The sequence below is a fragment of the Rhineura floridana genome, chromosome 8, assembly GCF_030035675.1.
Source record: "Rhineura floridana isolate rRhiFlo1 chromosome 8, rRhiFlo1.hap2, whole genome shotgun sequence".
In the NCBI taxonomy this organism is placed as follows: Eukaryota; Metazoa; Chordata; class Lepidosauria; order Squamata; family Rhineuridae; genus Rhineura; species Rhineura floridana.
The window spans coordinates 124,894,026-124,920,178 of record NC_084487.1 but is presented as its reverse complement, the minus strand read 5'-3'; the positions used below and the strand labels follow the sequence as shown (position 1 = coordinate 124,920,178).

At 42.1% G+C, this 26,153-nt stretch overlaps 1 protein-coding gene across 3 annotated transcripts in view; it reads left to right on the top strand.

The window, feature by feature from the left end:
- EFCAB6 (EF-hand calcium binding domain 6) overlaps positions 1 to 26,153 on the top strand; it is a 201,289-nt gene that overhangs the window by 65,580 nt on the left and 109,556 nt on the right. For all 3 annotated transcript variants that reach the window (XM_061582356.1, XM_061582355.1, XM_061582357.1), the window contains 4 exons: positions 8,471 to 8,641; positions 10,772 to 10,843; positions 10,975 to 11,135; positions 23,033 to 23,203. In XM_061582356.1, the coding sequence (XP_061438340.1) occupies positions 8,471 to 8,641; positions 10,772 to 10,843; positions 10,975 to 11,135; positions 23,033 to 23,203 (575 nt within the window). The remainder of the gene's footprint in view (positions 1 to 8,470; positions 8,642 to 10,771; positions 10,844 to 10,974; positions 11,136 to 23,032; positions 23,204 to 26,153) is intronic.

The window sequence follows — 26,153 nt, the reverse complement described above, 5'->3', positions numbered from 1 at the left end:
TCTCAACTATTTACAAAGTAGAGCTCTCAGTTTCACATACCACAGTTGATAATGGTAGCACATAGTAGATTAAGTCCCTCATTCAAACAAGAGATTAAAATCCCACTGAAACTGCAGAGAGCTAAAGACTATAATGAAGAAAATTATTTGAAGACAATACATATTTGAGATGAAAAAGAACCTTGGCTGCAGGAAATTTAGGGTTGGTTCATGTTACCTGGTGGTCCCCATGTGCCTCAGGTGAGTGTGAGGTGGCATTCATGCAGAGAAGCTATATTTGTGAATTAGCATCAGCACACAGAAGCAGCCTGTACTGCAGATTGCAGCAGCAATGTCGACAACCCCAAAGTTGAGGCATCAATTCACATAAATTGTGACACACTATCTGTCCAACATCTAGTGACTCTCTCCCAAGGCTCTCTCCCAAGGCACTAGAGTGAACCAGCCCCTAGTTCACATGTTGTAGCTCAAAGGTGAAGTCTGTACATTTAATTATTTCTGGACAAGCGTACAAGTTCAGAGGTGATCATTAGTTTCAAAGATCAACCTCATGTTTGCTAGATTTATTCTAGCATAAGTAGTGACTGACTAACATCCTAAATAGGCTCTAATCTCAGATTTTGGCAAAGGCCAAATGCTTTTTCCAAACACTCTATCATCATCATTAGCACTTTGAACATGGTCCCAGAAAAGTAAAGTTTAGGCTTTCAGAAACAATCATTTATTTTGTTTATATTTTTATTAAATTTATTCACTAAGAAGCAAAAACCTTGCGGTTTAAGAACGTACCTATAGCCAACAGATATTTCTATCAAACTTTAAAAAGCAGGGAAATTGGGCAGCTATAGTGAATGCACCGGGGGACCAGGAGACCTGACCTCCTCTCTAAGATATTGTACTGCCCTACAAATTTGTCAAAATGCAAACACAATTTGGGTTGCTCTTTCACAGTCCTATCCACTTCCTGTGTAGCTTGGAAGAATTTGATAACATGTGACTCTGAGCATATGGTGAGTGGTGGCAACACCTGCCATCTCCAAAGATGGAGAATTACATTTTTGTGTTTGTTGGTGTTATTCTTACTTCGCTTCTTTTCCGTGTTACTACTGTTTCTACAGAGAATCTAACCTAGAAAATTATATTTCTCTCATTATTCATCCTAGAAATCTATGTCAAATTTATTTTTATTAATTTCAAAGCCTTCTTATCGGTCAATGTCATATCATGGTGAAGACAGCCTATGTGTTTCAACCTGGAGGTTATGCTCTATTTCTTGTTATTAACAGTTGAATCTGAAACTGCAGTTTGATGTAAAATCAGACTGATTACAACATGTTGCTACTTAAGCAATGACTTTAGCTGTTGGGGGAAAAAAACTTGGCCTGCCCAACATGCATGTTTTCAGCCTGCTATGCTTAAACTACTACACTTAAGGAAAGGTGGGCATAGTCAATTAAAAACATAGAGCACACCTAGAATTTTCTAGAATATATTTCACCTCCTGCTGTTTTATTTTGTGCAAACTGAGACACTCCTCATGTCTACCGGAATTTATTCTGCGGAACATTCAGTGCCTTTATTCTACAATTGTTTTTGGAGGTTTTTTTAGTGTTGCAAAGTGTTGCTGCACTTCACAAATTCACAGAAACAGAATCAAAAGAAAATGATTTCTTATAGGAAACTTCACTAAAATTGCCAAGTAAGACATATTTAAAGTGACTCTATCAACTGTTCTAATATTGTTGCTTCCTCCCTGCTAAAACAAGATCAGCACAGAACATGTCTTGTTTCTGTTACTTGGGCTGATTGCAGGTGTTGCCACCATTCCCCATATGCTCAGAGGCACATGTTACTAAATTCTTCCAAGCTACACAGGAAGTGGATATGACTATGAAAGACCAACCCAAATTGTGTTTGCATTTTGACAAATTTGTAGGGCAGTAAAATATCTCAGAGGAGGCCAGGTGTCCTGCTCTCCTGGTGCATTCACTATAGACTCCCAATTTCCCTGCTTTTTAAAGTTTAATAGAAATATCTGTTGGCTATGGGTACATTCTTGAGCTGCAAGGTTTTTTGCATATTAGTGAATTTCTCTGCTTTTTAATCTGGGAGGTAAGAAATGGGATCCTGTGCAAGTTTGCTGAGAATGGGTTGATCCTTTGCATGTTTCTTGAGTTCAGTGGGATTTACTCCTATCCAGTCATGCTTAGGATAGGTAAAACTGACCATGGGGAGGGAGGGCTGGAGTGGGCAGGGGAGGAGGAAGGAGGAAGGGAGGAGGAAGGGAGAGGAGAGGGGAAGGAAGGGAAAGGTTGGTCTGATCATTTGCATGCTTATTGAGTTCAGTGGGATTTACTGTTGTACAATCATGCCTAGGATATTTATTTATTTATTATTTGATTTATATCCCGCCCTTCCAGCAGGAGCCCAGGGCGGCAAACAGAAGCACTAAAAACACTTTAAAACATCATAAAAACAGACCTTAAAATCCATTAAAACAAAACAACATTAAAAACATTAAAAGAAAACCTTTAAAACATTTTTAAAAGGGTTAAAAACATTATTAAAAAACATTAACACGCAATTCTAATAATTGGTAAAACTGACCATGGGGGAGGAGGAGGGGGAGGGGAGAGTAGAGGGAAAGAGGAAGAGGGGAGAGGGGAGTAGAAGGAGGGGGAGGGGTGAAGGAAGGGGGAGGGAAGGGGCAAAAGGGAGGTGGTGGGAGGGAGGAGGAGGGGTGGGCAGGTTTGATCATTTGCATGCTTATTGAGTTCAGTGGGATTTACTCCTGTGCAATCATGCTTAGGATAGGTGAAACTGACCTGGGGGGGAGGAGGAGGGAGATGGGGGAGAACAGAGGGGAGGGGGAATAGGGGATTGGAAGGGGATGGGGGTGGGGAAAGGAGGGGATTGAAAGGGGATGTGGGAGGGGCAAGAGGGAGGGGATAGGAGGGAGGAGGAGGAGAGGGCAGGTTTGATTATTTGTATGCTTTTTGAGTTCAGTGGGATTTACTCCTGTGCTATCATGCTTAGGATATGTGAAACTGATCTGGGGGAGGGAGGGGAAGGGGAGAGGATTGGGATGGGATGGGAGATTGGGTGGGTGGGCACTGGACAGAGGGGAAGCCCCCTTCCTTTCTAAAAGGAAAACATTGTGTTCCTGGCCACATCCACACCAGACCTTTATTTCACTTTAGACAGTCATTGCTTCTCCCAAAGAATCCTGGGAAGTGTAGTTAGTGACGGATGCTGAGAGATGCTATGAGATGCCCTATTTCCCTCACAGAGCTTCAATCTGAGCAGCTGACTGTTAAACCACTCTGGCACTGGAGCTCTGTCAGTGGAATAGGAGTCTCCTCTCAGCACCCTTCACAAATGACACTTCCCTGGATTCTTTGGGGGAAGCCATGATTTTTTAAAGTGAAATAAAGGTCTGGTGTGGGTGTGGCCCCCTGATTAGCCAAGCCCAGCAGCTGTAAGTCTGGCTTTTAAAACACTGACAGTTGGTTCTTACTGAACATGCCTGGCCTTATCATTGAGTTCCATGTAAAATTTCTTAAATTAATTAAAAATTAGCCAGGAATTTTTTAAACTTTTAAACTGCATAAGATGAAGGTCAGAATATGGGGCAAAATCAGTAATAGGATTTCAGGTCCTCTGTGAACATGGCTGATTTTTAATTAATTTCAACAAATTATGGGAACTCTGTCAGAAAAAAGTCCAAAAGGGGTCTGGTTTTCCTCTCTCTCTTTTACACGTTGAACTCTCTGTTCTCTCTGACTGTTTTGTGTATCGCCATAAAAATTTAGAGGGTTGTTATGGAAGTTTTTCTGAGTTCAGGACTATTAAGTTTTGTAAGGTTTTGTTTTGAAATGAGGTTATGGGGAGCATCAGAATGGCATGGGGGTATTTTCAATTTAACATTGTGGAATGCAGAAAATCCATGCTGACTATAGTATACAGCCACTCTCTTGGCTGTATAATATTCTGCCCTTCCTCCCATTTGGTATGACCTTCCAAGGAAAACTGGATTGTCAAGAGAAATTCTTAAGTTTTTCTCTAAAAGCTGAGGTGAAGCTGGTTTCCTGTTGAGTGAAGCTGATTAAGTTAAGTTTGCACAAGCTGGTACGTCTATATACGACAGAAAGTCAGTCAATGAATAAGTCCATCAATGAGTGAGACTTTGTTGAAAAACTAAGGGAAATGGGAGAGAGTTGGATTCCTGGGAACAGCTAGTCAGATTAGCAAGCAAGTGGATCCATGGCATACAATGTGAGAGAATATGATTTTCATGCAAAAGGTCCTGGGTTCAATCCCTGGTGTCACCGGGTAAAGGTGGGAAAGACTTCCTGCCTGAAACTTTGGAGAGCCGTTGCCAGTCAGGATAGGCAGTACTGAGCTGCATGAAACAATGGACTGACTCAGTAGAAGCAAGCTTCTTATGTTCCTATGAGGTACTGAAGGAGGGATTAATAAGAGTCTTGCCCCAGATTCCTGATCCTGCAACTGCAGTTTTCACTGCTGCTGTTGCTCTCGGCCACAGCTATCTTAGGAGAAATAATCCCTCCCAAATGTCAGCTGCCCTGAGCAGCAGATAGTTCCCAAGGGGAGTGGGCCATCCTTATCCAGACAATGGAGAGTATTTTTGTTCTGTACCACTAAGCTACAGCCCTTCCCCACTTTTGCTGTTACTCCTGAAGAGAAGCTGGGAGACTGCCACAGGTGGGGGTTGCTTCCAAAGAGGCAGCGTCAATGGCGATAGTCTCATTTATGGCTCTGAGTCTGGGTGGTTCTGACTTAATGAGCATGTTCACATTGGCCTCTATGCCCCAATAGGAGTCTTGGATACTTTGTCAGACCGTATCTCCCTATATGAGCCTGCCCGGGCCCTGAGATCTTCAGGAGAGGCCCTTCTCTCAGTCCCAACACCTTTGCAAGCGCGATTGGTGGGGACGCAAGATAGGGCCTTCTCGGTGGCTGCTCCTAGGTTCTGGAACTCCCTTCCTAGGGAGGCATGAATGGCCACCTCTTTGCCATCCTTCCGTCAGCAAGTAAAGACTTTTTTATTCCGACAGGCTTTTGAGATAGAAGGTGTTTAGGATTGGGATCTACAAAGTTTGTTTACTGTTTTATGCTGTTATTTGTATTATTTTAAATTGTTTTTTTAGTATTTTAAGTGCCTGTTTCATGGTTTTAAAGTTGTGTATAGTTTAATTGCATCTTAATTGTATATTTTTGTATGTTTTTAACTACATGTAGTTTTATTTGTAAGCCTCCCTGAGTTCCAGTTTGGAAAAAGGGCGAGGTAAAAATAAAGTATAATTAATAATTAATTACTATTGAGCTGGGCATGCAGGGAAGAGTTCATTCAAAAGCCTAAGGATCACCAGTTGAGAACTGGTCGTTCATTTGAGTGCAGAATAGGCTCTAGTGTCGCACGTGAGACTATCTGTACGGGATTAGATTGTGGTTCTTCCATTTTTGTGATGCACTTCATGACCCTTAGTTTTTAATTTTATTTTTATTTTTTATTGAGACTGGGTTGGCTCCAAGGTTTCCTGGTTCTTCCAAAAATGAGCAAAATGATTCCAGATCAGATCTTACAGGATAGGTATCATTACTACCCAGTGATAACCCTAACCATGAAATCTCTTATTGAAGTCTCAGTAATATTGCTTTTATTCAAACCAGCTCTTGCTGCCTTTAACAAACTTACCTTGTTTGATAATAAAATAAAAGCCAAACAAAATCTATTCTGTGACTAAACTATAGCAAATCTTTCTGATTCTGTGTTTCAGTAAAAGCCCTCCTCTTTCAATTCTTTGTGAATTCTTTTAATTCCTTGTGAAGATATTAACTCATTCTGCTTAAAGAAACAAACTCTTAGTTTCAACACCTCCAGCAGGCGGAAGCATTGTAGTCCTTTTCTTTGCAAATGTTCTACATGGCCTTGGAGCTATAAAACGTTTCTCACACAGTGCTGAGCCAAATGTTCTCTACTAAGGACTTTCAGGTATGAAAGTTTGGGGGCTCTTGGTGACAAAGCAAGATTCAGGGGGGCATTTGCTGATTTGGGGGGGATGATAGGGGAGAATTCTGTAACATTTGGCAGGATCATCAGTAGAGGCCTTTCTCTCCTAAACCTTTCTTCTTCTTTTGTAGCAACAGCAGAGTTCTGCTGTCAATGATCTGGCTACTACTTTGTTTTCCTCAACATACTCTAATTTCAGCTCTTTGGGGGGGGAAGTGTCCACTACAAAAAGGGGAGGAGCAAAAAGTACCATGAAGAAATAGCCTCTCCGTTCATCACCTGCAAATTAGATGGTGGATATTTTCACATAGTACTTCTGTAATAGCAGAACTAACGTTTCCCCTCCTGCATCTGTTCTTTCTCCACATTTAATACAGTAACATCAGCCTATGTGGGAAATTGTTTTAAAGAACAGAAATGGTTTTGCAAGACCGTTATCACTTGGTTAGAAAATAAGAATCTTAAAACTAACTATGAAGTAAATTGTTTGCTGTATTATTATTGTCATTCTGGCTCTCTGTAGGAGAGCAAAACAAAACATGAAGAGGTTTATCAAGTACTATCATTGTTCCAGGCATATGCATGGGGCAGGGTTGAGGAAATAACAGTGGGGAGAGTAATGTTGGAGCCACAACTGGTCAGCAACAGTGAGCTCTGCTCTGTCCCTGATTCCACATAGCAGCAGCATTTCCTGATACAGCACCAGTGCTGGAGCATAAAGAGGCTACTTGTACTTGTCTCCATCTCTGTCTACTCTTGGCTGTATTGCTCCTCATGTCATGTCCCCTTATCAGCCTAACGAGAATTTGGATCCAGACAATGCACCTGTCACCCCACTTGAGGGGAAGCCCTCCACATCTCCTTCTACATTGCTCTATTCTGAGAATCTGAGAATGACTCCCCTGCATCCTTAGCCACACAGGAGCTTGCAACTGCAGAATAAGCTGCAGGTTGCTGTAGCTCTTCCAGCAGGGCAGAGCCGAAGGGAAGGAAGGCTGTGCCAGGATTATGAAGTTCTCAGATGATTCTGGTTCCTGGGTGAGAAAGCATCTTCTCTAACCCAGCCAGCCGGGCCCACTAGGAGCTATCCCAGAGTTCTGATTTGTCTGGTTGGTCCCTAATAATCCTTACCCCTTCCCTTGCAGGTTTCAAGCCCATGTAGAACAGGATACAGCATAAAATGCCCTGTTACTGCAGCTAGCCAACTTGTGTTCCAAGCTCAGCACGGACAGAAAACAAACATGGGTGAAGTTGTGGTTAGGGGAATTGTATCTACATGAGTACATGGGCATTTATGGTTCCCATGCCATCCTTGTATATGATTTCCTGTGCACGCAAACCCAAGGCTTCCCTATGGGGGAGACTGAATGTCTGAACCACCCTGCAGAAAGTTGCCATTGTTATATATCCTTTTCTCATCCACTAGAAAAATGGAAATGGGCTGCCTTCAAGTCAATTCTGACTTATGGCGACCCTAAGAATAGGGTTTTCATGGTAAATGGTATTCAGAGGTGGTTTACCATTGCCTTCCTCTGAGGCTGAGAGGCAGTGACTGCCCAAGGTCATCCAGTGAGCTTCATGGCTGTGTGGGGATTCGAACCCTGGTAGTCCAACACTCTAACCACTACGCCACACTGGCTCTCCACTAGGATATCACTAAATTAATACCTGTAACCAGTCACTGATGCTTAATTTTTAGGAAGAAAGTTGTTGGATTGAGCCCTTGTATTGAAAACAGATGCTGGTGATGACCCTACTGAGCCCTGGCACAAATTAAGCTTTGGATAATGGTTAATTTTAACAAGCAGTATATCAGTCCCTGCACATAAATTGCTTAGAGTATTTTCATATTTGTTTGGTTAGTGTATAGCATAGATCACTTTTACCAACAGTAAGATAGTCAAACCACCAACAGTAACAGTAGTGTATATGCCATCAATTTATTTCCTCTTATTTCAGTGGCTATTGGGTGGTTTTCCAACCAAAAACATTTCTATTCATACATGAATTTTATGCTGCATTCCTAGATCCATTTTTCTGAGAGCAAGCACCACTGAAAGCAGAAAGATCATAAAAACAGCTACCTACTTTGAGAAAACAAATTACAAGAATATCAAGAGCAAGAAATACAGTATGATTTTTTTTAGAAAATCACCTGCCAACAATGACATTGTCATATATGTTTCAGATTGCTATAGCTAGCAAAAGCTAAAATAGTAGCGCATTTAGAGATTTAAAAACAGTTTTTCCATCAATTCCTAAAGTGGGGGTGATCTTAAACTAGTGTAGTTCAAACAACAGTAAAACAATAGTTAAAATCAATAAATAACTTCTAAATACAGTACCGGAGAATTAAGAATCTTGACGTCGAAGGCTGGTGTCACAATCCAGTAGAATGGGACTCAATGCACTTTTATACCTTCTTTACATTATTAGAATCAGGATGGAAAAATTACAAGCAATGAACTCCGTCGCATTTTAGATTGTATCATGTTCCGAATAAGTGATGATGACTTCCAAGAACTAATCAAGATCATAGATCCAGAACACACTGGGTATCTCAGCTACAATACATTTTTAAATCTATTTGAAGACAAAGATTCAATAGTAAGTATTTATTAGCACTTATATTATGTGTGACTAGAACAAAGTATGGGGCAATGTAGTCTTGTGCTTTGAATACAGCTAAATTAATTGAAAAAGAAATCTAGTTTTAAAGGAAGCAACAGTTGTTTAAGAGGCTCATTCCTTAATTTTATTTTATTTTTTTGCAGTTTAAAGCAGTTAATAACGTATTCCTACTGTATAATACTTTTAAGACTGAGTCAGCCGAAGTCTGAGCTGGAGAAACATATAAAAGGCAGTAGCGCATGCTGACTTTTCTCCTTGCATCTTCATAGTGGCTGAGGAGCAAAGGTCCTTCTGTTACGCCTGGCAAAGGAGCCAGTGGACCAAAGCACCATCATTTTATTTTGCACAGAGCACTCAAAGAGTTCAGATACAGCATGAGACAATTCCAAGTTTGCACACCCTACCTCTTCCAGCTTAGGAAGGCCTCTCAGAGTGCACTACCTAAATCCTGGAGCCAGCAGCACTTCCTTTTCTCTTTAAAATAGTTGCTCTTGAAGAGTTGTAAGGATGGTATGTAGCCCATCTCCTGAACAAGGTCTCTGACATCATATAGCAGCGTTGCTCCAGGCTCTACACTGGCTTCCCAGTGCTTTCAGGCACAAATCTGAAAGATTTCTTTGGACTAAGTCCTATTGTGATACTTGTGGTTGATTGTGTGATGGGGTTTAATTTGGTTTAATATATAATTTATATTATTTTTTATTATTAAGTTCTTACCCTTGAGCTGTTACCCTTGAGTCTCTTTGGAGAATTAGACAGAATAGAAATTTTTAAAAGAAATACATTTCTCATGGCTATGCCTTTGAAATGTCCAAAGATTTTATATTCCTTTTTTTAAAAAACAACACCCACCTACCTACCTTTTGCCTGGGAGCTGTGATATGCTATGGGTAAAAGCTTATAACGTAGCTAAGCCTTCACAAACCTGGTGCCCACCAGATGTTTTGGACTACAACTCACATCAGCCCCAGACCTTTTTATTCAGTCTCTTCGTGGGAGTGAGACTATACTATTTGTTTGTTTGTTGCTGCATTATATTAAGATAAATAGCTCTTCAACCAAAGCTCTTCAAACATGATATTTCATGTTGATTGTTTTAAGGGTAACAATGCATCAGTCAAACAAACTTTGATTGACTCTTTGGCTTAGGCAAATATAACTACGAGGATTTTTTAAAAAAAGATATCAAGAGGCCTTAGTGATGTCAAAAGAAGTATTCCGTTCACAAAATGCACGGTTCCTGTTGAACAGTTAATGGTGTGAATAGCTCTGCAAAAAATGATGAAGGAACAAGCTTAGAACAATCCACATTCTGTTTTTATTTGTTTTTAAAAAAGAATATGATTTGGGACATTTGCCTTACTTCAGTATTTGAGCTGAATCATGGTATTGCTGAGAGCCTGTTTGTAAACAAACATATGAAGTATAGAGACATGCATCCCTAAACAAGGGGATATGCAGCTGCATAAGGAGTTGCAACCAATGGGGGCTCCCTTGTACATATTCCTGAGAGTTTCCTTCATGGAATCTGCAGTTCCCCAAATCCCCATTTTCTTTGTGTACACTCGAGGGAGCATGATTGGCTTATGTTAAGCTTGACTGTCTCATCACAAAAATTATACTCTCCTTGTCACTCTCTATCTCTGGTCAAGAAATGTGAGGAGGGCTTGGTACTTGCTATGAAGGACTTAGTAGGGACTTAGATCTCCGGGCCCTGGTGAGCAGTGATTGTATTTTTACCTCTGATCAGGGCCTAGGGGTCTCTGGAGAAGTTTAAACTCAGCTCCATTTCAGATATCCCAGTTAGTCCAGCCCAGTGTTTAAAATCTGTCCAATTTACAATGAATTCACTGAAACACACTAAACCAATAAACCGTGGTTATTAATGGAATTTCCAAGCATCTCTGCCCCCTCCACCCTATTACATATATTATTTCATTCATTTATCATGTTCTCACAGTCTTTTCTTTTACCTGCTATATTACAAAATGTATTACTTTTGACTCCATTTTCAAATACAAAAAACTGTTGCCTTTGATCTTGTGCAGTACTTAGGAAATTGTATAGTGGAAAAGTTGTAATTAAAATACTTTTGTGTCCACCCAGACAGATTCAAAATGGATTAATGGTTCAAAGAAGGCTAAAAAGCCAACCAATGTCCTTGAAGCTTGGAACATTGTAAGTAACAAGACGTTTTTTTAAAAAGTAAATACAAATTTTCTTAGTAATCAAAGTATAATTTTTCTATACAGAGTGCTACAACTCTTTGTAAATGTTTCAATTTCCTTGTCAAAATGGTTGCATATTAGGCAGAAGATGTCCTAACTGAACAGATCAAAGGGTACTGGAATGAATTTAGCAAAGCCTTGCAGACATTTGACCCTCGAAATAATGGCATTATCAGCAGAAATAATTTCCGAAAAGTTCTTCTACTCTACTGTCCCTCCTTAACTGATGACCATTTTATCGCGTAAGTTACTAGAGTAGCAGTTAACAATCCCTTCAAATGTTTGCTTTTCATTTTGCATTTTAATCTTAGCTGTCTTCGAAACGTTTTTATAAGCAGTTGAATTCCATCGTATATGCACTTGTAAAAACAGAGCCTTATCCAGTCTAAGCCCAGAGGATTTCTACTGGACTCAATAAAGGCCTGTTTCCTCTGTTGTCCTCCACATTACTAGTTGTACCAGAATATTCTGCATGGTGAATGGAGGGAGAGCTGGATGGGAATTTTGTGGCACACATAGACTTCTGATTGCCTGCAGTGATCCTTTGTGCTGCCTGATCACATACTTTTGTGTGTATGTAAGCCGAGAGGAGGTAACAAGGGAACAGAGCTCAGTTGGGGCCTTGCACTTGTATTAAGACTGGATCAAGTTCAAGTGTTTTCTATTTCCACAGCACTATAGTTTCAGTCCCTATTTCCTGTTGAGATATTTCAAATGATCAATCACAGTCATTACCTAAAGTGGTACTGTCCAGTGCTGGATTATAAATTGTGTCCTCCTGGATGCTTGGATACAAGGGCCCTGTTCTTTCTTTGTGCTACATAGTAAGGCTGTGCGTTCTCCTTGGATGAGGTGAATATCCCAACTTCAGAGATATTTGGACAAAATGGAAATCTAAGGGGACCTAAGTATGAGGCAGTCCAAGGTAAAGCAGGTTGACACTGAGGTTTTGGAACTGTCTTGAAACTTACTTGCCCAATTCAATACATTTTCCCCTCCCCCAAACATCTCTTCACTCTCTCTAAATGGAAAATGGCAGGCAGAAACAAGAGGAAGAGGAGGCGGTATAACTTTGACTGGCTGTTTTTTAAATTATCTTCCAACCAGGGAATCACTTTACAAGGGCTATCCTTTTTACTTCCATCCACAGTGTTTTTGGAAGGGACTGAGAAGAACATATCAGCACCTGGCTCAGTGGTTTCTTCTCTTACCTATCTGATTATATGTTTTAGCATCAGCGTATGTGCTCAGGGTATCTGTTGCTTCCAAGAATGGCTTGAGAACTATTGGGAGATAGTGGTTCACTGCTGCCTGCTAAGTGGGTGATTGACACCAGACTTCCTGACCTTGTCTATTTTGTGAATAGCTCTTTGTTGCTTGGCCAGCCTCTTGAACATCAGGCATGTAGAGTTCCACCAAGTCCCCACATTGTGAACCAAGATCTGTCCTCCAGAGCTCCTCCAACCAATTTTCCCTGGCTGCCTGAGACAGGGCACCACCTTTCTGCCAAGGGTAGTGCTTGCCAACAGCTTATAGTATGGGGCCATGAGCTCCACCAGGAAGGTAACATAGCTAGGGTCTGCTGCCAACTCAAAATGTATCCACAGCTTCCTCTTTTTCTACTCGACCCCCAAACAAGTGTTCTTCAAAGAAAGCCACAGTGATGAGCTGAGCTTCTTGGCTCTGAAACAAGAGTAGAATGATTTGGACTCCCTTCTGTTCCTGAAATAATAGGAAACGGGGGCTCTGTGAGCTTAACAAGCAGGATGGGTTTTACAGCAGTGCCTGGTGCACATTATAATACTATATATGTATGTGCAGCACAGTCACACAATCCACCACAAAGAACAAACAAGGAATTGCCTGTAAAACCACAGGGGGCATTTTCCCTTAAAAAAAAAAATCCATACTTTAAAGGGACATAGGTCAAACACCCTGCCACTGTTTGTCTGACATTTAGCAGGCTTCATCCGCTCGGAAGGGACATATTTCATCCAGTTTCTGCCAAACTTGAAGTGTTTGCTAATTTCCCCATTGTAGTGAATTTAGAAAATGAGCCAAGGCAAACTTCTGCCAAGGCAAAGCACAATGTCAGTCTGAGCCAGTGAAGCAGATTTTGAAGCAAATATTTTTCTGTGCACAGCTATGCTGCACAATACCTACCACATTGTTAGAATTTAGTGGGTCTGGCCTTCCACATTTTGATGCTATGACTGATGCATTAGCCTAGATTGCTGCAAGTGCTTAATATAAGAGAATGCCTCCATTGCATTCTCAAGTAGCTTTTTCGTATTGGCAGGGATCTGTTAACATTAACTCCAGGAAATGGAGCTTTAGACCCCTTGGAAGCCCACTGTGAATTGTTGGCAAGGCACTTTAAGGGTGAAGTTGCTTGCCTCCATAGCAATCGTGATGCCCCATCCATATCTACCGTAGTCCCCAGTGAGGTGTCCAATGCAATGTCTGCTGCAACGTCTTGGGAACAGTTTCAGTTGATGCGGCCTGATGACGTAGACAAGGTGCTTGCGATGATGTGGCCAGCAACGTGTCCTCTTGACCTTTGCCCTTCTTGCCTTATTAAAGCTTGCTAAGGGGGTATATGACTGTGTGGATTCAGGGTGTGGTCAATGCATCTTTGTGAGAGGGAGTGGTCCCAGCTGCCCTGAAAGAGGTGGTGATCTGTCCACTCCTGAAAAAGCCCACCCTGGACCCATTGGTTTGTGACAACTACCACATGGTTGCAAACACTCCCTTTTTAGGGTAGATGATTGAGAGGGTTGTGGTGCAGCAATCACAAGTACTCTTGGATGAAACAGATTATCTTGACCCATCAGTCTGGGTTTAGGCCTGGTTATGGGACTGAATTGGCCTTGATCACTCTGATGGATGTCCTTTGTTGGGAGAAGGACAGGAGGAATGCAACCCTGTTATTCTCTCAGTGGCTTTTGATATAATTGACAATGATATCCTTCTGAGCCAACTTTGTGAGTTGAGCATTGGCAGCACTGTTTTACAGTGGTTCCGATCCTATCTGCAGGGTTGTTTTCAGAGAATAGCATTGGCTGATTGTCTTTCGAGCCCCATGCTTTGGGGTGCCACAGGGTACCATCTTGTTCCCTATGCTGTTTACCATCTATATGAAGCCCTTTGGAGCAGTCATCAGGAGATCTGGGGCAAGCAGTACGCTGCTGACACCCAGCTCTATTTCTCTGTAACATCTGGATCAGGTCAGGCCATGCAAGCCCTGGGCCAGTGCCTGGACTCATTGGTGGGCTGGATGAGGGCCAATAAACTGAGTCTGAATCCTAGGAAGATGGAGGCACTGTGGGTTGGTGGTTCCTGAGTTTGGATAATTGGTCAATTGCCTGCTTTGGATGCGGTAGTACTTTCTCTGAAAGAGCAGGTTCGTAGTATAGGACTGCTCCTGGATCCATCTTTGCCATTAGAGGCCCAGGTGACCTCAGTGGCTAGGAGTGTATTTTACCAGCTTTGGCTGGTAAGACAGCTGTGGCCATTTCTGGACTGGGATAGCCTGACCACTGTTGTCCATGCACTGGTAACCTCCAGGCTGGATTACTGTAATGCGCTCTATGTGAGGCTGCTCTTGGGGTTGGTTCAGAAGCTGCAGCTGGTGCAAAATGACTGCTCATTGGGGCATGGTATTGCCAACATGTTACCCCATTGCTGAAAGAATTGCACTGGCTACCTGTTAGCTACTGGGCCAAGTTAAAGGTTCTAGTTTTGATGTAGAAAATCCTACACAGCTTGGGACCACAACACCTGAAAGATCATCTTACCCCTTATATACCCAGTCGATCACTGCGCTCTGTAGGTGAGGGCCTCTTGCAGATATCATCTTATCAGGAGGTCTGTTCTGCACAACATAGGAAGTGGACCTTTAGTGTTGTGACACCTATCCTGTGGAATTCCCTCCCCTTAAATATTGGACAGGGGCCATCTCTGTTATTTTTTCAGCACCTACTGTATTGAAGACCTTCCTTTTTCAATAAGCCTTTTAAATAGAGATGTTATCCCAGTCTGCATTTGTGCTGGACTTGCTTTTTAAGTTGTTTTCAAAAGTTGTTTTTTAAAGATGTTGTGTTTTAATATGTTTTCAAAGATGTTTTGTTTTAATGTGTTTTAAAGTATTTTGTTTTAATGTGTTTTAAAGTATTTTGTTTTTAAGATGTTTTAAAGTGCTTTTAGTGGTTTTGTTTGCTGCCCTGGACTCCTTCTGGGAGGAAGGGTGGGGTATACATTTAATAAAAAAAAATAGAATTGGTTATGATACTGATGAAAATGCATCCTCTGTCACTTTTTGGTCCTTATTGTTGAGGTCCAGTGGAGCATTTGTTATTATCCATCCATTCTTTTCTGGGTTCCCACACGTTTTATGCCCCTTCAGTGAGCTATGGGCTTTGCTCTTGATGAGCTGCTGACTGAACCACACTTTGTCCAGTGCTCTTCTGATCATAGAGTGCTGTTCTGGATAGCCATGTATGTATATGTATGGTTAACCTTACCCTTGAATTGGGAAGGTTTGGAATTGTGAACTGATTGCTGTCTAAAATTATTAACAGAAAACAAGAACAGAAAGCTATAGAGATTGAGACTGAAGCAATGAAGATAACAGTCTGGCAGCAATCAGTCAGAGTGCTCAGGCTTTTTGAATACCACCAACAACAAACAGCTATAAGACAAAACAAAAGTATTGTATTTGCCCAAACAAGAGCCTTAGTATCCCCACTCCTCAACACTGGTGCGTAAATAGCATTAGTGTGTGGGCACTTTATGGAAAATAGTTCTGATCTGTGTTTCATTCTTTTTGCTATACCCTCTCCAGTTTTTGCTAATTCCTCATCTGTTCACTGCTGTTTCAGAGGTACAGTATGCTGATTGCTCTGATCTCATCCAGAGCCAGTCTACCTGCTCTGCCTATTTATCTCAGTCTCTGGCACAGATATGACAAAGTGTGTGTGTGTGTGTGTGTGTGAGGAAGTAATCAAAAAGTTACTTTTAATGCCACTGGGGCTACAGTTTCACCCAATGACTGCGTTTCTATTCCCTTGAGTGGCTAGAAGTTAACTATAAAGGTTCACTTAGTCCAGGGCTCAGCTCTCACTCTGCCAGAAAGCCAGCAAAGTAAGCTTCATACCATTCAAGTAGGGTCAGTTGTTGTTGTTGTTATGTGCCTCCAAGTCGACTACGACTTATGGCGACCCTATGAATCAGCGACCTCCAAGAGCATCTGTCATGAACCACCCTGTTCAGATCTTGTAAGTTTAGGTCTGTGGCTTCTTTTATGGAATCAATCCATCTCTTGTTTGGCCTTCCTCTTTTTCTACTCCCTTCTGTTTTTCCAAGCATTACTGTCTTTTCTAGTGAATCATGTCTCCTCATTATGTCTCCAAAGTATGATAACCTCCGTTTCATCATTTTAGCTTCTAGTGATAGTTCTGGTTTAATTTGTTCTAACACCCAATTATTTGTCTTTTTCACAGTCCATGATATGCGCAAAGCTCTCCTCCAGCACCACATTTCAAATGAGTTGATTTTTTTCTTATCTGCTTTTTTCACTGTCCACCTTTCACATCCATACATAGAGATCGGAAATACCATGATCTGAATGATCCTGACTTTAGTGTTCAGTGATACATCTTTACATTTGAGCACCTTTTCTAGTTCTCTCACAGCTACCCTACCCAGTCCTAGCCTTCTTCTAATTTCTTAACTATTGTCTCCATTTTGGTGAATGACTGTGCCGAGGAATTGATAATCCTTGACAAGTTCAATGTACTAGGGTCGGACTAGATGTGAAATATGATTTTAAAATGCACTTAGACTGTCCATGCCCCTTTGTTTTATACAAAGCAGCTAGGGTGGGGGAGGGCTGGTCCAGAAGACAGGAGATTAACCTTTTGCGCCTCCATTGTTTCAAGATCAAAATTGCCACTTACCCACCCACCAACCCAGAACCAGCAATTTGTCCCAGTTTTAAATTCAGGGCAAACAGGAGCTTGATCTGGATTGGGGGTCCCTGCAGACTTTTTGTAGATTAACAGCTAGGCTAGTCTGAGCATGGTTTTGAATCATGTTCCTTAAAAATCACATCTAATCTGACCCTTAGACTTTCCTGCTACTGCAACAAATTTACATATGCACAGTTTGTCGTTGCCTAACAATGCGGAGCATGAATTCTCAAGCAATTGACATAGGACAGAGGTAACCAAAATTGTGCCCTCCAGATGTTGTTTGACTACAACTCCTACCATCCCTAACCATTAGCCATGTTGGTTGGAGCTGATGGGAGTTGGTGTTCAATAGCATCTGGAGGGCACCACAGTGGCTACTCCTTGTAGAGAATCTGACCGAACCTACCATACCTAAATTCCACGGCAGGGACAAGGTGGAGTAACGTTCTCCAAAATTATAGTATTTTAATAGTTTTAACTATGGAGATGTTAAAACAGAGTGGAGAAAATTTCAGGTTATATTTTCTATAATTGTTCTGGGATAGGAAAATAAGGCCAGGAAGTTGCCTGTGGCCTGCTACTGTCAGGCCCAGGATGTGACTCAGGAACCAGACCAACGGCTGTAGTTAATTCGTGTTTTATTAGGGTAATGTCCAAACAAAGACTGCGTTTTCTCATGAAGCAATACAGGGATACAGGTCCTGCGGCATTGGGAGAAAGTTGACAGAGCAAGGGACTTCTTCCCGCCTGTTCTTTAAGAAGGGGCCAAATGGGCGCGCAATCTTTCGCTCCTCCTTAACTGCCCCTCAGGTACTGCCCGCCTTCCCCCCCTTCTCTCCTGTCTTTTCAGCTGTCTGCGTGTGCGCGGTGAGGGGGGAAGCATCACCCCCTCCTCTTCTGAAGTTTCCGATTCCAGGATGGGGGATAGGGGAGGGGCTGATGGTAAACTGCCTCCCCGCTTTTCAGCTGTGAGCAGCCCTCCCTCTTCCCCCTCTTGCTCTGAGCCTGAAAGAGGGGAAGGCGTGAGAATGTCCAGGGAGGGCTCAGGCTCCCCGTTGCTAAGCGACCTTATCACTGGCAGTTCCTCTGTTTCGTCTTCGCTCCAAAGGGGGGAAGTTCCTCCCCCTTCCTTCTGCCATCCATCCGAATACTCTTCTCCCAACTCTCCGGGATCCAGCTCCCCGGGATTGGGACCCCAGCTCTGCCTTCCGACAGCTACATGCTTTTGTCTGGTGTAGGAATTTAATTTTAGAGACTTTTAATTAGGTACTAGAAATTTGATTTAGAAGCTCCTACAAAACTTCCTTACCACTTTTGCCTGATCCTTAGAGCTGGTCATTAAACATGGTGCAATCAGAACAAATGAGGTTATGGTTTATTTATTTATTTAGTTTCATTTATAAACCGCCCATAACCAATGGCTCCCTGGGCGGTTTAAACAAGTGTTATCGTTATTGAAAGATACATGCACACAGCTTCACACAATCATTCAAAGTCACACAAGTATTTAAAGAATATACAAAAGAGGCGTTTTTTACATTCCTAAGTAGCAGAGATTAAAGGTACTTGTCAGCCCAGGATCCTATACTCTCCAGCTCATAGCCCACAGAGTTGGTGTTCCAGGTCCAAACGAATCACACACCCTCAAGCTCATGTTCTTACATCTTTTTGTATAGTTCTTAAACCCTGGATTCCATATAAGGTGTTGTACCTCAAATGCAGTACCCCAGTGGCTTTCCAGCAGTCTTCCTTTCTTCACATACGACTTCAGCCTACACCCCAGAAGACAGGCATGTATACTGTTTATGAGTCAAATGCTCCAGGAAGTCCTTTGACTTTTCTGTCTGTGTTCAGTGTCTGTTTAGATCACAAGCATGCACAGTGCCTCTACTTTTTTTCTCTTCATTCCCCTTTTCCTATTATTACTTAAGCCTAACTGCAAGACTCACCACAATCTCCTGTTCTGATACAGCCAGCACTTTCCTATAAGTGTGAAACAGAAATAGGACAAAAGTCAAGTCCTGATGTCATGTAAGAAAAATATAAAGGAATACATTTGTGGGTCTAAATTTCTTCTTTACTGCCTAGGATGGTTCAGGGCTTTGACCCCTTCTCAGTAGAATCTGCCCCATCTCCATAGGCAAAGGGGAAGGGCCATTCTTCACCCAAATTCATTTTCCTCTCTCCTGCATTTGTCCTCAGTCTCTCTGAGCATGAGAAGAGTAGCAGGAAATTTTCCTCAGCCCATATCATCTGGGCTTTTATATACCTCTCTGCATCCGTAGCCAATGCCTGCCCCATAGGAGGTAGAATCCCCATTGCTTCAGCAATAAAGCAACTCTTTCCCACCCTTCCCTCTTCCCAGTTTGTCACTTCTGGCTGGGACATTATTCCCATTTCTGGGACAAGCATGGTGCTGTCGGCCCACAGCAGTGAAGATGCCTTCATTTCAGGGCTTGCCCCTACTTTGGGCCAACTGCTATCCAGTGGGACAATAATTGCAGGCTTCTGACACGGGCTCTAGTAGCTCCTTGGAGCTGCCCTTACTGGATATTTAGTTGTAGGGTAGTTTCCTCAATGGGGGATGAAGAAGGGAACACTGTTTTTGTCATCTCCCATGGGCCTCCAGGTCAATTGATGGTCTGGGAATTAGTGAACTAACATGTCAGGATGCTGGGCAGGAGAGGACAAAGGAAAATGTCTCCCTCATTCCCTCTCCTCATGTGTGCCATGGCTTCTCTCACCACTATCGCCCAGTTAAGTAAGGCCTGAGAAGGAAGGTGAGGAGGATGCTTGGTGGAGTGGAGGTCTTGGGATGGAGAGCACTGTGGGAATTGGGGGATTGGCCGAAAGACCGGTGTGGAGCTTGGGATTCTTCTCTGGACTGGATTTTAAAATCTCACTTCTCTTGTTTGAGGAGGGCTTTCAAAATGTGTTTGTTGGACCTGGCTTGGAAGAACTTCAGTGAACAAAGACTACCAGACAATGTATGGTGCCCCACTAAGAGCTCAGAAACCTCATGCTTTCCTAGGGCTGCCAGGTTCAGGGCCTGAGACTGATTCTGTATCTTTAGGAGAAGAGAAAGTCAGCCAAGTGTAGGTGTTCTTGCAACCCTGTAATGGGAAAAACCACAAGGTGGAATTCTCCCTTCCCCCTCCACAACTTTTAAAGATACAGAAGACCTCTTGGTTTCCAGGCCTGGCCTCCAAAAGGTCTTCTGTATCTTTAAAAGTTGTGCAGGGGGAAGGGAGAATTCCACCTTGTGGTTTTTCCCATTACAGGGTTGCAAGAACACCTGCACCTGGCTGACTTTCTCTTCTCCTAAAGATACAGGATCAATCTCAGGCCCTGCAACCCTATGCTTTCCTGCTTGCCTGGGACTGGTGGGCTGCATTTGGCTTCACAAATTATGGTATGCCTACATAAGTGCAATAGTTAGGTTTTTGCTAAATTAAGAATTTTTGGGGGGGAGGGAAGGAGAGATGGTGCAGGAAGAACAGGGAGTTGGGATATTTTGAGAGAGCAGAAATGTCATAGGAAGAGACAAGGCAGACTCAAACACAGAAACAAGCCCTGTGTGGTTTCTGAGCCTTCAAAATGCATTTTTTTTCATGTATTTCTCCATAATTATGTGGTGGCAGCAGCCTGGTTTTTTAAAATTAAAGCTAAGTTACTTGGGAAACTAAGAGCCAAAACATGCTGGCCTGGTTCAAGTGCCATGCTTAGCCAAACACTAAGTTGTCTCTAGACCAACCATGAGTTGTAACCAAGAACAAACCTTGGTCACAGCTCATCATTAGTCTAGACCAGCCTTTCCCAACCAGTGTGCCTCCAGATGTTGCTGGACTACAATCCCCATCTTTCCTGACCGTGGGCAGTGCTGGCTGAAGCTGATGAGAGTTGTGGTCCAACAACATCTGGAGGCACACTGGTTGGGAAAGGCTGCTCTAGAGAGAGCTTAACCATGAGCCCAGGTTTGGACAACACAGCCAAACCTTAGCTTAGCTCAGTGCACTGTGACAGCAAAAAGGACCAGAGAGGAGGAAAGAGGCTATGAACTATTCCTCCAGAGCTTGGATGTTTGTGCTATGCCTTACCATGACATGCAAACTAGGCCACTATCAGCAAGAATAACATGAAGTATCAGTTACAAGTTGTATAGCAGTAGATGCGTGACATAAGTTCTACTGGTTGGGTGTTTCCAGGCTTCCTTCTGTACTCTAGGTTAGCAAATTTACAAATGGCCTAACAATGGCTTTCCCAGTGTTGGTTATGGAATGATATGAACTTGTGATTTTCCCCTCCATAACTTACAATGGACCTATTGCATACTATATGTAGAAATTCAGCCCTGGTATTGGAGACTTTAGGCACAAAAATACAATACAGTATTTATTCAGGCAGCTAGATAGAACTCTCTCTCTCTCTCTCTCTCTCTCTCTCCTCTCTCATCTCTCTCTCTCTCTCTCTCTCTCTCTCTCTCTCTCTCTCTCTCTCTCTCTCTCTCTCTCTCTCTCTCTCTCTCTGTGTGTGTGTGTGTGTGTACACATAAATACATACACATATTGATGATGATGATTACTGGGTGTGCCCTGGTTGCCTTTGATGTCATAGCCAGTCCTTAATGTTTTTTGACAGCCACCAATCTAAATAATCAGGATTAAGAGGTAAGTGACTAACCTACACCCTTATGCAAGACTGATTGTCTATCTTGATTTTAATTTGTGTGTCTTTGTGAAGATTAATCAGATTACTCCAAGGAACAGTGGATGGCAGTCTTCTTTCGCAAACACAGCTGACAAGGGATTTCAGATCCAAGCTGCAGTATTTTCACATAAGTCAAATTGATACGACTCTTCTAAATACACTGAAATTGGATGTAAGGCTGTCAAATATGTGCAGGAGGTTTCATAAACAGACAGAGGGATTTAACTCGTACATTTGTTGAATCCTGCTATAAAAAGATTTTTCTGCACTGAGAAAAAAGAAATCACTTTCTGAGTTTTCACGTGTCCTGACACAATGTTCTTATTGACTTGTAAATGGCACATAGTTACTGGGAGGGGGGTTCTGTTTTAATTGGACTCCTAAGTCTCTTGTTCTTACTCTGCTTCATGGTAGTGCTGTCTTCTACTGGGGCAGATTGATTGGCTTGCATGTTGCAGTTGGCCCTCTGGCAGGTAAAATCCAGACTGGAGATCCAAGTGGTAATTGTTAAGGGCATTTCATTGGAAGCACTCCTGTAAATTAAATGTATATATTTTCTGTATGCGCTGTGACACATTTCTATCTCATCGGATGAGAATGGGCAGTATTGCCAAACAGTAATTCTTTTCTCTTCACAACTTTAATTTTTGATTTTAAATGTAGTAACCAAGGATGATTTTTTTCTGAAGTGAAAAGCAAAATCTAAAGTTGTTTTCTGACATATTATGCAGAGCCGAAGAATATAAACATAATATAAACCATGTGGTGGTATTCATGTGATAGTTAAAGCAATTGTAAATGTTGTGGTTAGAAAAATGCTGTTAACTGTATTTGATCCAGGCAGTAGCCTGTTGTAAAATATTCAGAATGTTTATCAACTATTTTTGAATGTTAAAAATAGGCATTTATCCAAACCAGCATAGGAGCCAGTATGGCATAGTGCTTAGAGTGTTGGACTATGACCTGGGAGACCAGGGTTCGAATCCCCACACAGCCATGAAGCTACCTGGGTGATGCTGGGCCAGTCAGTGTCTCTCAGCCTCAGAGGAAAGCAATGGTGAACCACCTCTGAATACCACTTACAATGAAAACCCTATTCATAGGGTTGCCATAAGTCGGAATTGACTTGAAGGCAGTCCATTTCCATTTTTTTATCCAAACTATCAGGGCTTACTAAGGTGAGAGTTGCCTCTCAAAGCAGAAGAAAGGACGAGTGGCCATTGTTTCTTAGCACTGGCAATCATCCTTCTTCTTATCTTCCATCCTCTTAATTAACAGTAGTAATTTCAGTCTTAACTGCTAGCATTTACCTAGCCCTTCCATTACAGGCAGAGGCAGATTAACAATTCTTGGGGCCTGACCCAAAGAAACCTAGGGAGACAGAGAGAGAGAAATAGTTTTTGCCATCAAAAATATTATTTATTCAGGAAATAATAATATTTTAAATCTGTTTTGTCCAGATTATATCAGAAATATCAAGATGATACTTCAGAAGGGGTCCTATACAGGATGCTCTTACATAGTTTAGGAGTTGCCGACTTGCCAAAAGAATTAACTGCTTTTGCCAGTACCCCTTCATCCCGAGGAAATCAACAGAGAGAAGAGAAAAAGCAGGTGGACCTTTCAGAAAGGTATTGTGCACATACATGTGAAACTCTCCTGTGTTTTTGTTTTTAAAAACAGCTTTCAAAACTCCTTAAGCTTCCCTTGACCTTCCTCTGATGTTTTGCTTGAAAAAGAACATATGATGTTTCTCAATACATCTAATCATCTTTTTATCCTTATCCTTGTGATAGAGATATGAGGGGCATGGGATAGGTTGTGTCTCCATAGCAGCAAAGTTCAGCGCTTTACTTTTCTCCATAAACATGAGTAATATCTGTTCACTTATATGGAAGAAAGTAAAGAGCTGAATGTGGAGACATAATAAGGGCTCCTGACCTCAGTAACTGAGAATTACACCTGTTCTTATCTGCATAGCACCCATGCAGGCTTCTGTTTCTGTCTTTTGGTTGGGTACTGGTGTACATGCCTCAGAATAACTTGGTGCTCTACAATTATTTATTTGATTTATATCCCGCCCGTCCTCCCAGTAGGAGCTCATGGCGGCAAACAAAAGCACTAAAACACTCTAAAACATAATAAAAACAGACTTTAAAAAATATATTACAACAAAACATCTTTAAAAACATCTTTAAAAACATCTTTCAAAACATCTTTTTAAAAAGGTTTTAAAAACATCTTAAAAAACAATTCCAACACAGACGAAGACTGGGATAAGGTCTCTACTTAAAAGGCTTGTTGAAAGAGGAAGGTCTTCAGTAGGCACTGAAAAGATAACAGAGATGGTGCCTGTCTAATATTTAAGGGGAGGGAATTCTAAAGGGTAGGTGTCACAACACTAAAAGTCCACTTCCTATGTTGTGCAGAATGGACCTCCTGATAAGATGGTATCTGCAGGAGGCCCTCACTTGCAGAACGTAGTGATCGACTGGTCCCAAGCTGTATACGGCTTTGTACACCAAAACCAGAATTTTGAACTAAGCCCTGTAGCTAATAGGTAGCCAGTGCAATTCTTTCAGCAATGGGGTGACATGTTAGTGATATCCTGCCCCAGTGAGCAGTCACACTGCCCATTTTGCACCAGCTGAAGCTTCCAGACCAACCTCAAGGGCAGCCCCACATAGAGCACATTACAGTAATCCATCCTGGATTACCAGTGCATGGACAACAGTGGTCAAGTATCCCGGTCCAGAAACGGCTACAGCTGTCTTACAAGCCAAAGCTGGTAAAAGGCACTCCTAACCACTGAGGTCACCTGGACCTCTAGTGACAAAGATGGATCCAGGAGCACCCCCAGATTACAGACCTGCTATTTCAGTGGGAGTACAACCCCATCCAAAGCAGGCAACTGACCAATTATCCGAACTCAGGAACCATCACCCACAGTGCCTCTGTCTTGCTAGGATTCAGACTGTTTATGGTCCTCATCCAGCCCACCTCTGAGTCTAGGCACTGGTCCAGGGCTTGCAAGGCCTCTCCCAATCCAGACGTTACAGAGAAATAGAGCTGGGTATCATCAATGTACTATTGACACCTTGCCCGAAATCTCCTGATGACCACTCCCAATGGCTTCATATAGATGTTAAACAGCATGGGGGACAAGATGGTACCCTGTGGCACCTCACAGCACAACTGCCAGGGGGCTGAAAGACAATTGGCCAATTCTATTCTCTGAAAATGATCCTGTAAAACAATGCCTCCAATACCCATCTTACTAAATCGGCTCAACAGTATCAAAAGCCACCAAGAAATCAAGTAAGAATAACAGGGTCGCAGTCCCCCTGTCCTTCTCCCGATATAGGTCAGGGCGACCAAGGCCGGTTCAGTCCTATAACCAGGCCTGAACCCAGATTTGAATGGGTCAAGATAATCTGTGTCATCCAAGAGTACTGATGAAAAATTAAATGTATGTTGTTAGTCTGCTTTAGGGAGCAAATATACAGCTCATTTCTTGAACACGACTGACTCCAGAAATTAGAACTTGTCCTGTACACTAGGATGATGCAAACATTCGTCACAGCTGCACCATCAAGTGTGATGATTTGAAAATGTGAGTGAGCCATGAATTGTCAGAGAATGTTCATATGACCTATATCATTTCAACTTCAATACATTGCTTTTCAGTGGAATCGTTCACACTTTCAGTTGTGGATTATCAAGTGCTGGGTAATCAAGTGATGAAAAACCAAATGAATGAACCTATAATGCTCTATTTTCTGGAGATTCTTTGACCACTCTGCAACAACAATGCAAGTGGATTACATCAGTCACTGGAATGTTGTAAAGTTATATTTACCAGGGCTATGTGTGCTTAGAGATAAATGTTCGCAGAATGTTTTGCCAGTAAATAATCTTTTTCTGACACTCCATACCTGTCAGTTCCTACTTTCTTTTGCTACTGCTCCCAAATAAAAGAAAAAGAGCATTCTGTTACATATTCTCCATATATAATAAACACATTCCATGGACTGGCCGTTGCAAATGTTCAAGTGCTGTGATTTGCATGTACACATACATTTACACATACACTGGTGGTGTTGCCAATGCCAGTTTAATATAAATTTAGTTCTCCATTTTATCTCATTTGTACTCTGTACTTGTACCAATGAACCGAGTTCCATTTTATATTTTTAACAAACACACGAGATAGGCTAGGCTGAAAGAGAGTGACTTGCCCAAGGCAATCTAGTGAACTTTTTAGCTAGATGTCCACTGGTCCAATAGTACATCCACACAAACTTCCCTTTGCATGTGCTATATCCTGAATGGGGTCAGAGACTGCTTTCTGGGTTGGTTGCAGCATGTAAATTTTCCTCACAATACAGTGTTTCGCCACTTATCATGAGGAATACCTGATCTACAGGCTGGGAGAGCTCCAGCCTTCCAGCTGAAATATAGCCCTCCTTTGTTGGTGTATCTGTTGCAGACCAGAAAGTATTAGTGTGGTGCATGCGCATGTTGTGTGGCTAGTGTCGTTCTATGGTTTAGTCCAGTGGTTCTCAAACGTTTTTGGTTCAC